At 37.8% G+C, this 13,119-nt stretch overlaps 1 protein-coding gene across 1 annotated transcript in view; it reads right to left on the reverse strand.

The window, feature by feature from the left end:
• AGO3 (Argonaute 3) overlaps window positions 1–13,119 on the reverse strand; it is a 431,904-nt gene that overhangs the window by 20,318 nt on the left and 398,467 nt on the right. The window contains exon 19 of the mRNA XM_068374249.1: window positions 11,294–11,434. Coding sequence (XP_068230350.1) covers window positions 11,294–11,434 — 141 coding nt within the window. The remainder of the gene's footprint in view (window positions 1–11,293; window positions 11,435–13,119) is intronic.

Consider the following 13,119-nt stretch of genomic DNA (forward strand, 5'->3'; position numbering starts at 1 on the left):
TTCACTAAAATATTTCCTCTCCCTAATATTAGCCCCTTCTTCTTTCTTCAGCCAACCAATGAAATCTTTGGGATTCTAGCCTTTATTTTCGATTGTTTAAGACCTATTCTAGTGCTTTTATGTTACCATAAAGAAATGCGCTACTCTCTCAAGCCATTGCTGGCATTCCCTACTTGAGGCATTACTAAAAGCCCCAAGACACCCTCTAGCTTAGAGAGGCAGAATCCTCCCATCTCGCCCCAACACCAACTGAAACACTTGCGATTCTAGTCTTCTTCGAGGTTATTTAACGTTCCATAAAAAGTATTACGTACTTCAACCATCCTCAGTTCTCCGCCTTTGACTCCCACGAGTCCAACCCACATCATCACCAAAATGTTTTACCAGTAATGCTAGTGGTTGGCACACTACGAGATTTGTTTATTCTTATTTCATTGCTTTTTCTCAACCATCATATGATCTACTTCCAAGACCCTAAAATACCGAAAACAGGAATTCTCCAGTTCATGGTGGCAGTCACACACAAGGTGAAATGACAGAACAAACAAACATTATGTCTAATGAACTAAATTTATATTACGTCTCTCTCTCTACTAATAGATGCAATAAATTGATTAAAAAAAAAAAAACTCTCTCTCTTGTTTATTGTAAACCCTATAATTATACATTATAGAATACAGGCATACCTCACTTTACGTCGGTAATTGGTTCCAAGAGAAGTGACCTAAGCTTAAAAATGATGTACGTCGAATTTACTTATCACTAATCACTAGGCTAAACCACAAATAACCATTCCCCGTTCTGTAGTTCATTTATAAATGCAATTTGAATAATATATGGTATTAACAATCTATTTAAACTTACAAAATTTTAATTTTTAGTTTAGTACCGAAAAAAAAGTAATCTAATATTCACGAATAAATGTATATCAATACTTGTAAATGTAGATGTTTACAGTATATCGTGCGCTGTTTATTTGTGAATATCGTTAGCTCTAAGATAGCATAAAATAGAAAGATTCTGTAAAGTTAAATAACAAATTAAGTTATAACTATTTTTGCAATAGTATAATATAAACATAGTTATTACATTTACAGTAATATTTACATTCAATATCTTTGTTAACATCCACGGCATACGTAGATCGCTGTGAATCGTCAGCGCCAACAGATGATTCGTTGCTTGTTGTTGTTTCATGCTCATATTATTAATAAACTGGTCGAGAGTTCGTTGAATTGTGCTCCTCTTTCCTTCAAGGATTACGTGATAGAGAGCTAAATCATATCAGCAATACACTGTTAACTAGATGTGAGCCTAATCATGATACTTTCGTGACCTCGAAAACAGCCGACACAAAAACAAAATAGAAAATTGGTAATTGCTTTTGTTAAAATACATCTCAAATTGATAATAGAAAAGTACAAAAATTATTAAGCGAAGTTCAGATAACATTGGAAACCAAGATTATTGTAAATATTTGAGAGAGAGAGAGAGAGAGAGAGAGAGAGAGAGAGAGAGAGAGAGCTAGCTAGCTATTAACGAAATGTATGAAAACTATATTCTTTAATAAATTGGCGCTGATGTAATTTGTATTAGTAATTTATATAAATGAGTTAAAAAAATATCTTTTTTATTCACGAATAGTCTTGAGATCAGCTGATCACAACCATTGATAAGTTGCACTTGAAATTAAGAAAATAGTATAAGAAAATAGTATAAGAAAATATAATTTCATATACTTTTAATTCTTATTTATTGTACAATATTTTTTGTGCTGTTGATGCTTCAACTGCTAGATAGTTGAGCTATCATAGAAAACATCACTGTTAAGCTTTTAAAGGCTGCCAATTAATATAAAAACAGCCAGAGCTGTTTTCACACTTTGTTCGCTAGGATTTATGTTAATTATGTGAACATTTATGTTAGATATAAGTATTTAAATATATTTTTATATACTTTGACTCTTATTTATAGAAAAGTAACATGTTTTGTGTGCTTTTAACGCTATTCCAGTGATACTATGACTTCAATACTTGTGGCGGACAGACGGAAAGTCAGAACAAAATGACTCAAAACTAGAATTTCATTTTTCCATTTATTATTTTTCACAACCGACATAAATTCGAGATCGACGTAACTTGAAAGGACTTAAGTTGAGGTATACCTGTACTTCTTGTGTCCAAGGAAACAAATAGATAATTTTATTGCATTTCTTTATAACGTAAAGTCCATCATTAATGTAGAGTAGTTTTATATCTTTTGATGGCTATTGTAGAGTAGTTTTATATCTTTTGATGGCTATTTATCATGTAATTATTACAAAATAAGAATCACTTCTATGAATATAGTTTTTTCTACACAAAATACCATCATAGAATATTCTTGTGTCAAAGGAAACAAATGGATATTTTCATTACATTTCTGTAAAACGTAAAGTCTATTATTACTGATGAGTAGTTTTATATCTTTCAACGGCTATCTATCGTCAAATTGTTACGAAGTAACAGTCACTTCAATGAATATAAAGTATTTTTTACACAAAATCAGAGAGCTTTACTATTATTTAGAGAAAATTTTATAAAAAAAATTTCTGAAAAATTATTCACAATGAATAGAACAAAAATTTGGTTAAGAGTGAAATATTACAGAAAAAGAAGCAAATTATAATAAATTTATTCTATAATCAGCAGTAAAACAAATAAACATGGATATATAGGTTATTATAGAGTAAGAAAGCCTGTATATCCAATTGTGACGAATCTCGTATATAGCTTGAATATCGGATCTGCTGCCTCGTAGTGAAGGGGTTAAGTCGGGCGACCACACTCAAGGCTGTGCGGTAGCCTTTGACAGACAAAGGAAAATGAGAAAATTTGCAATCTGTAGTAAAGATAATCCAACAAAAGAGATATTCCTTTTACAGCACAAATCCTAGAAAATGGCCTACTTAGCCTGGTCGTCAGCTGTAGAGGTCATTTGGAGATACAAAGACATCAGTGCACTGTCTAAAGAATAGCATTTTGCTTTAGAGATGCTGGATAGTCTCTTCAACTGAAGAGCTAACGATTCCATGGACTAGTGGTACCTTTACAGGTGTAGCTGACACAGAAATATGGTACACAGGGAGAGTTCTCTAGGGACCTCGACCAGATGAGCAACCAAATCATATCACTCAACATGGGGACATCTGGGAGACATCAAGGTTATCCTGAGTCCTGACATAATCTGTTGAACCAGCCACATCAGGGTGAACATCAGAGAGATGTACATATTAAGGTGCTCCCATGGGTGTTGGAAGGCATCTTCGAATACAGCTCATGGGTACGGAATGGAGGAACAAAACACAGGGAGCTTCCTGCTCAGCTGGATGGTAAACAGGCTAATCTCTGGAAAGCCCCACAGTGGGAGAAGCCTTTCTGTAACCAAAGGATGTAGAAGCCATTCTGCTCCTACAATATTCGCCTCGCAACTGTGTTTTCTAGTACATTCCTTTTGCCTGGAATGTATCTTGATGACAACTCAACGGCATGAAATGCCACCCAGATGTTCCCCCCTTACTTGCTGATGTAGGCCACTATGGTGGTGTTCTCGCTCATCAACACAACTGAGTGTCTCCTAAAATGTTCTTGGAATGCTTGCAATCTAAGGCAGGCTACTTACATCTCAAGGACATTGATGTGCAGATGCCTTTCTTTTTCAGTCCATACCCCGGAGATGACCAGGTAGACTAGGTGTGCTCCCCACCCCTCCATGGACGCAACCGAAAAAAGTTGTATGTTGGAGAGGCGAGTGAAATTCCCGTCAAAGTTGTATTTGTCGAGCCACCAAGCCAGATTGCTCCAAAACTCCTGCCCCACTGGAACGGGATGGAACGGGGAATCCTTGTCAGTTAACCAATGATACTTCAGATTCCACTAAAGCGATCTCTGGCTGAAATGCCTGTGAGGAAAAACCTTTTCCAATGAGGATAGAAGACTGAGAAGTCATTGCTAATGCCAAGCTGGTACTTCTGTCTTGGACAGGAATGCTAGTGTAACCTCCCTGAACCTGCTGATGTTATCATCTATTGGAAAGACTCACTGCTGCTGAGTCTATTGGCATGACCAGAAACTTAAAACTTCTACTTAGGTGTGAGATTTGACTACTTCCAGTTTACCACAATACCTAGATTGTAGCAAAATGTGAGAATCTTATTTTGATGCTGAAGCAATTGCCTCTTGAAGGAGGCCAGGATAAAACAATCATCGAGAAACATCAACAGAAGTATCTGCCTCTCTCATGAATGGGCCCTAGTGGCTACCAAAGTGAAAAATCGAGTTAACAACTGGGGAGCCATACACAATCCGAAGGACAGTCTTGAACTGGTGAACTTTACCATAGAAGAAGAAGCAAAGGTACTTTCAAGAGGACTGATGAATAGACACTTGAAGGTATGCATTCTTCCAATTTACAAAAAGCATGGAGTCTCTCCCTCTGATAGAAGACAGCACAGACCATATTGTCTCCATCGTTAACTTTGTTTGGCAAAAAAGGTTGTTCAAGTGGGAGAGGTTGATGTTCGGCCTTCAAGTCCCAGTCACCTTCTCAACTAGGATAAGCCAACTGTAGAGGCCCAGAGACTAGTCTAAAGCAACTTCGATTGTGTTCTTTTCAATCTCTCTTCCACCTCTCCCAAAAAGGCTATGATTTTTTTGGATGTTGGATGCTTCATCTCACACACTATCGGAACTGGAGATGGAGGAGGTGAGGGGGTGGTTCTGAAAGGGTAGTAAGTAGTCATCCCAATGGACACTCACTACCCAAGAATCTGCTCTCTCTCTACCTGGTGGCGAGACAGGCAAACCCTGACTCTTGGCAATGGGAGAGGGAGAATGTTAGCATTAGAAGTTTTCCTCTCCCTCCTCTATTCACTTTAATCCCCTTTCAAAAAGCAGCAGTCTGGGGTGCTTGTAAAGGCTAAAATCAGCAGTCTGGGGTGCTTGAAAAGGCTGTGTATGTACAAGTTCTTTTTGGGAGGAGATTGCAGAAGTTGCAGACTAGAGTCTTGGAGTGGGTGCAAGGCCCTTCCTCGCTGAGGATCCTGAACCTTGAGGCTTGGGTGCTGCCTCCTTTGAAGGGCAAGGGACCCTGAAGAAGGAAGTACGCTGGATCAGGGAGTCCTGTGAAGCATCCTCCATGATTCCACCGCCAATGCCTGCCACTGCTCTTTAGCAGTTCGATAATGCTAATCCCACCTCTGAGGTAACTTGTTTTGAAAAGTGAGAAACCATGGCATTACACCTTTTCAAATCTCAGTTAGGCCTCAGGTTTGCAGCCTGGTGGGCAAGGAAGGTGTCAGCCTCCCCATCCGACAGCACAAGACTTGAACTTCTCCAAAGCCTCGGGGGTTGACAACCTCATTGACTTTGCGAAGTACATCACTGCTCCTGACCACTGGTTAAGCTAGGAAACAGTGTGGAGAGAGGCTAAGGCCAAAACCTTCCTGACCTTCGTTTGAGAGCCCAAGACGGATGTGCCTTCTGCAGTAAATCTCTCCAATAGAGCCACCCCTGCAGAGGTGAAGAAGAGGCTTTTCTGGAAAAAAGAACATATGCTGCCTAGAGTGGGAGCAGCAGGATATTGCCAGGCCAACTCGAGTGAAATATCAGATCCACAGATCTGACCACTCAATCGATCCAGAGCAAAGTTCAGGAGATCCAATCATGGCAACTTTAATGAGATTTTGATCTTTAAAGGAAACCGAAGAAATTATCAATAACCGAGGTTCTCCCCGAGGACAGTGTCATAGTTGCCTTCCCCAGGCCATTGCACTTACGAATGAGGGCAAGGACCTTCATGAAGGAACTCTGACTATGGGTAGTTTGCCTCATAGGCTCTGGACCACGGACAGGAATCCTTGAGATATCCTGCCTCCAAGCACCCTAATGCCTCGCCAAGGCCAGAGGCAGAATGATTCGTTGAGATTGCTCCCCCCACCAAAGTATAACTGTTCAATCCCAAGGTTAGAACAAAAACATAATCAAAAGCTAATGAAGGACCAAGCAAGACAATGGCAGAGGACCTAGAAAAATCGGGAGACATACAATGTACTTTTCCTACTGCGGGTCAAGGCAACCACGGCCCAATGCTTTAAGGCATAATGAACAAAGCCCTTTGCCATCCACCTCCACCCTCCAACAAGGAAAACTAGCCAAGTGATGAAAGGAAACAAGAAAATAAACGACGAGAAATAATGAATGGTCCAAATAAATTTTTCTAAGAACAATAACACTAAATTACATCTTTCATATACAATCTACTGTATAAAAACATAAAAATAAATAAGAGGAAGGATAATATGAGAATAGTATGCCTAAGTGTACACGCAGGATTTAGAAAAGGTAGAAGTTGTACAGACCAGATTTTCCTTTTGAAATATATTGTACAACAATGTGTAGAATATAGAGATCTACTTTTGATGGCATTTGTGGACTATGAAAAAGCATTTGATCGTGTGCACCTGCCAATTTTGTGGAGAATCCTGCTTCATTATGGAATTACTCTTATATACGTAAATTTGTGTAAGTCCGTTAATAAGCATAGCAAAGTGCAAAGTTAATGTTAGTGGAGTCTCATCAAATGAATTTCCAACGAACAGCGAAGTACTCCAAGAGGATGTGTTGTCATCTATGTTATCCTGCTCGTGGATTTTGTAATGCGTAAAACAGTTGGAGATGGTGGAGAAGGATTGGACTGGATTGGTAATAGGAAATTAACTAACCTAGAGTATGCTGACGATGCTGTTCTTATTAGAAGAACAAAACAGGATTTGCAATACTTGCTTAACAGATTGCATGAAATATTATGGGAGGTTGGGCTCAAGATAAATAGAAGAAAGACAGAGATGATGAGAACGGAATATGCAGCGGAAGATGAAATATCATTGAATGGAGAAAGTATTGAGATAGAATCATTTAAATATTTGGGAACTAAGATCTCTGATAAGGGGTCTTCAAAATTGGAGTTTAATGAAAGACTGAATAAAGCAAATCAGACAATGGTTTCGTAAAATTTGGAAATCAAATTGCTTGAAATTATATATAAAAATCTGGTTATATATCAGTTTAGTGAGATCTGTGTTACTGTATGGACATGAGTCATGGTATGACAATGAAATAATCTCCAACAGATTTAGTAAATTTGAGAATACAATACTCAAAAAAGAATATTGGGAGTTAAATGCCAGGACAAGATTAGAAATGAAGCTATGAAAGATTACTCGAGTGCCATATATGGATGAGATCATGGTGAGGGGTAGATGGAAATATTTTAGGCATAGTCTATGCACTCCCCAAGACAGATTAGAAAAACATTTAATTGGGCTCCACAAGGAACTAGAAGAGTTGGAAGACCCAAGCCAACATGGTTGAGGACTATGAAGCATGAAGTAAGAAATGATGAATGGAGAAGAATTTAATTAAAAGTTCAAGATAGAGATGAAAGCGAAATCTGACCGAGGCCCTTTGCATCAATAGGCGTAGGAGGAGATGATGATGATGATGAGTGTACCCTCAACAAGAGAAAAGTGGAAGACCATGGTACAGAGGATATAACACTGACCTAGACTAGAGAACAATTGTTTGATTTTTGGGTGTCCTAGAAAAGCTGCTTACCATAGCTAAAGTCTTCTATTCTTACCAAGAAGAAAGTAGCCACTGAACAATTATGGTGCAGTAGTTAATCCCTTGAATCTAGAAAAATTGTCGGTAATCTCAGTGTTGTAAGGTATGAGGACAGAGGAGAATGTGGAAAGAATAGGCCAGAATATTTGGAGTATGTGTAGGCAAATAAAAAACGACCCGTAACCAGAGAGAGGGATACAATGTAGTACTGTATGGCCAGTCAAAGGAGCCAATAACACTCTAGTGGTAATATCTCAATGGGTGGCTGCTACATAGATTAGGGGGGGAAACCACCGAGGTCCATGACAATGGGGGAACAACAATGCCTTATACCACTGGCATCACCGGGGACACTCAAGGCCGTTGCAAATGCCACGGGGATACTGCTAGAGAAGTAGTCCTAGCTACCACCTCCCTCAAGGTATGGAGGGCCTACCAGAAAGACACAAGGAAGCTCATGACTTCCTTAGGATGAAGTAATCATCAGCACCCTGCTCGGTCAAGGGGGTAGAGCTTCCAGCCTCCAGAGGGTTGTGGTAAATGCAGAACGTTTCCCCACATCAGCGAAACTGAAATGCTTGCTCATGTAGATCTGAGGGCACCAAGTCCGTGCAGCGTACTCCACGAGGACCCTTGTATGGTCGTATGCACAGGGGCAACAGTTGCAATCTCCGAGGAGACAGCAGCAGTGAAACACTTCCTTGGGAGTCTTCTTGGGAGTTGTCCAATCCAACTACGATAAATGCTTTATATTTTTCTTACCCTTCCAGTCCTCTATGCCTGCCATAGCAGAGGAGGCATCAACCTATACTCAGCGCATGGGGAGGCCAGTGAATAGTCTTGCCTCCTAAAAGACGCAGAGCGGGAGTGTGGATCTACAGCCAATTTAGTTTTAAACTGGTTGTGGAGCCCATCCTTTCCCCCACAAACACAAACCACAAACTTCTAGCTTCCATTCCATTGTTAACATCCAGCATTCATCTAAAAAATATAGAAAATGAATGTTTGACAAGAGTTGCCTGTACATTAGTACACTGCAACTGTCAAATCAAAAGTGAAGGCTTTCAGCCGGCGCAGGGGAAGGGCTTTTTACCACTCACCCTCACCAGTTGGATAACTGCTTTTTATCCAATTTTAATGACAGATCCAGTTTATGCTGAATCAATCTTCCTCATTAAAGGAAGAGGGTTTTTATGGCATGAAAGAACAAACTGTACAGTATTGAGCCTTATGAAGGATAAGGCAAGACTTAAAATTTGAGTAATTGCATAACTAGTACTAAGTACAGGATGGTACATTCTGAGAAGATCTGAATGCAAAAGATAGTCAGAATTATGAAAAAAATAATGCAACATACACAAAGAACTGAACGATGGTCCCAGAGAGTATAATCTAGATAAAAAATAAGTAATCTAACAAACCAAGTTTTTACCAATTAAATCTAGACGAAAGTCAGTAGCTGGAGATCAATCAAGAGAACAATACTCAGTACAAAGTACAATGAAACAAAAAAACAGACAGAAACTATAAGAACAGCTGGAAAAGCAAACTGTAAAAGATATAGCATACAGTTACAGGGCAACAGCTACTAGCGCAGCAGAAACAGTCCCCTTAAGAGGGCCTCTCAGGCATAGTGGAAAGCTGTCAACCAAAAAAGAATAAACAGCTAGAACAGCAGGAGTGTCAACAGGCAATAAAGGACTGACAAGAGCAAATGCGCAACAAAAGGGTCAAGCGTCGGAGATGTAGCTGGTCTATTATCAATATAAAACCCAAGCTAAAACAATGGTAAAAGCAGGTGCATCCCCCAGTGAAGCATGCACAACAGGCAACACTAACAGCCAACACTAAAGGCAAAACAGACATCCCAGGAATAGCAGAAAATCCAGCTGGTTTTGGCACAGACACTGATTTTTGGATAGTAACAAATTAGACCCAAAATTTTTCACCTATACCTGTTTGAGGGCAGAGTCTGACATCAGTCCCTAGACCAATGATGAAGGAAGAAGCCAGCTATACAGGCTACAGTACTAGGAGATCAGCTACAGTTGAAGGATTGGTGTAATCATCAGAATGAGCGGCAAGGTGGGTTAGTAGCCAAATGCAGGCCAGGTTGAAAAGATTGAAAAAAGTATGTCTATGAAATAGTACTGTCGCGTTGGGTCTTACCATGAAATTGAAGATCCTAAAGCTAACCACAACAGTCAAGCAGAAGTGAAAGTAGCTTCAAAAGTAGAGAACCTACTATTCATTGCCCTACAAGTGCTTTTTTTTTCATGTGAACCCCTAAGGCCTTTTGATCAAGACAGCAAGTGTTGCAAGTGAATTTAGCAGAGCACTGATAGATTTGACATGCACAGCATACCAGGAAATGGTCTGTCTCCAATGAAAAAAATGAAAAATAAAACAGATCCTACCTGGAGGGGCCTGAGCCTATTTATTTAGGAACACAGTATGATCTTATCCATAATAATTATGTTTGCCAATCCCTAGGAAGGCAAAAGCTCAAAGATCCTTAACATCCGTGGAGAGAACATTTTATTTATGAGCGCATACAGTAACATATGTACAGTATATAAATAATACAAAACAGTCCTACTGCAAACTGAACTGAAGTAATACAGTACACCACAGAATAATACTAAGAACACACTATTAATATCCTCAATCTCAAAGTCTATTCTAGGTATATACTATATACATTTACAATACTTAAAAGACCTCAGATTCAAATAATTTTCAACACATTTAGAGACCATACCAACTACACACTGGAAATTTTTCTTTGACTGTGGATTTGTGCTCTTAAGAGACACTGATGATGGTAGATGCAGAGCAATAATGAGAGGAATTGAAGGTAATAAGCGGGTATCTTTCTGTTGGGCATGAAGGGATAACTTACCAAGCTAACCCTATGCATGTGTGTGTAGCCACTGTTTGACCAAACATGTTGGCACAATGGATAGTTTTTTTGCACCGATTCCTCATGGTTGACCGAGGATCTGAAGCTGATGAACTCAGAGAGGGCATATTGCACTAATAACTAAAATGGAACCAATGAAATTCATTCAGGTAAAACATTACAGATACTAATTATGAGTAGAAAGAGGTCATTATTGGTATCTGCCAAAAGACAATAGGTAAATTATAAATTTACTCAAAATGTACCCTGGCTAAGTGTCCAAAAGCAGAAACTTACATAAAAAAACAAGAGGTAGCCAGAAAATTAAGCCTCATGTTCAAGTTTTTTTTCAAATTATGAAAATATAAAAAGGAAGTGTGTCAATATAAATAAAAAAGGTCCAGAATACAAACATGCTTAAAGCTTAAGTTTACCCTTAAGAAAGAAAAAAATGAACTTCACAGTATTAACAATATTCTTAGAAAAATAAGGTCACTAAGAAATAAAATGAATTATTTAAATTCTTTTTAAAGTTTGATTTTTTATGCCCCCCATCCGTTTAAATAGGAATGTAAAATTGTTCTTTCATAAAGAATATGATAATACTATCTTACTCCTTTCAAGAAGCTGAACTATGATATGATGCAATGAACATCCACAATATAGAACCATTACAAACTCATGACATACCTGGCAGGATGAGGGGACACTGACAGTACTAATGACATACCTGACAGGGTGCAGGGACACGGACAGTACCAGGCCAGTTATAGTACAAATGAGTAAGTTTGTAGCTCAACTTCTGCATATTATCCACTTTAAGATTACTGGTGTCTCGTACAACTATGTAGTAAGTTGGAGATACAGTGCCCTACAAAAATAGAAAATATTATCACTATCTGCTATGATAACTCTATAGAACATTTTACAAAATTCATACAAATGACAAAAACAAACTTATCATACTACCACTGACGTTAACTTAATTCCTCACACTAACAATACAGCAGACAAAAATGATTTCTTTAAACATAGAATATTACTTATAATTAGCTGACATGTGTGATCTTTTATATGTAAAGATACATCAGGAACTGCTAAAAAAAAATGTGTTATCAAGAGAGAACCAAGCACTATATTTACAGGTGGATACAGTCTGAGGTCAGGAACAGACTAATTCTCTCAAGAATCTCCTGCTAGTGGTCTCCAGTTACAATTATCACATTTTTTATTGATCTACATTCTAAACTAACCTTTTATTTGAATATAAAAAAATTTTGAAAGTAAAATTCCTTATTTTGATACTTGCCCAAAGGTCATATGCAAAAAAGGCCTGAAAGCATTACTTTCTCAACCTAAATAAACATTTCCTATACCACCTCTTCCAGGTGCCACCCACTTCAGGAACTTTGCTCGATATAGTGATATCGAGTCCATGTTTTGTATTTTAATATTCCACCTTACTTCTCTGATCTTACATTAGTGTAATTGACAAAGACCTCAGGGTAAACACACAAAACCATTCGGACTTGGGGAGGGAGCGAGGGATATAATGTGACTTATAGCTAAGTAAAGCAATGACAAATATTATTATATAAAGTCTGTTAACTTTGATGAAGTTTACTGATGCATTTCATTGCTAACTCGCACACTTTCTAGTCATGGGAAAATGGTAATCACTAAATGAAAACTAAATCCTGAAAAACTCGAACCCAAGTGAGCCACACTTCCAATCATACCATAACATGTTGCTTTTGCCTTTTATAAAGGTATAAATAAAGTCTGATAATCAATCTTCCTATCAAATTATTAGTATATCCAAAACAAACATCCACAAACCAAGAAAAGCTGACAATAATTAATTTCAAAATTGTTTCTATAAAATTAGCAAATTTAGATTTAAGCAATACAATTTCAGAACTTACTTATACATTTTTACACAACTAGATTGATAACTTCCATCACCAAAGCAATTTTTTTTTTGCCAGAGGACAATAAAAAAGTTCCCTGATTTAAATTTCTGTCTGAAAAATAATGAATTTCTTTATATGTCTCCCATCTCTATTGCATACTATTTCACCACAATTTCAAAATAGTCTGTTACTTGTTTATGTAAACCACTACAATAATCAGGGCTTCTCTCATCCTTATTATACTGCTGGCTGCTGCACACACCACACAATCTGACAGGATCTACCCCTTCCACTCCAAGAAATAGAAGCTTTTCTAAAACTAAAAATCTACCATAGCTTGATTAAATAAAGACAAGTCTGAATAACACAAGGATAAGGTCCGATTGTGCTATCCACATTAATAACATTATCAATTTTTCTAGAAACTCGATTTGTACATAAAAGCTGCAGTTGAAATCAACTCCTAGAATATTTAGTGAATACAATACTGAACTAGACTGTAGTTTAGTAAAAAGAGATTCACCATATCAGAATGGATAACATCCAATGTATTGTTATCTATGTAAGTATTTATTGCTATATCCAAAACTGGAAATCAAGGCATTATGATAATCTTAAATTTCTTTACCAATGTTCAACTTGA

Source organism: Palaemon carinicauda, chromosome 5, assembly GCF_036898095.1.
Source record: "Palaemon carinicauda isolate YSFRI2023 chromosome 5, ASM3689809v2, whole genome shotgun sequence".
Classification (NCBI taxonomy): Eukaryota; Metazoa; Arthropoda; class Malacostraca; order Decapoda; family Palaemonidae; genus Palaemon; species Palaemon carinicauda.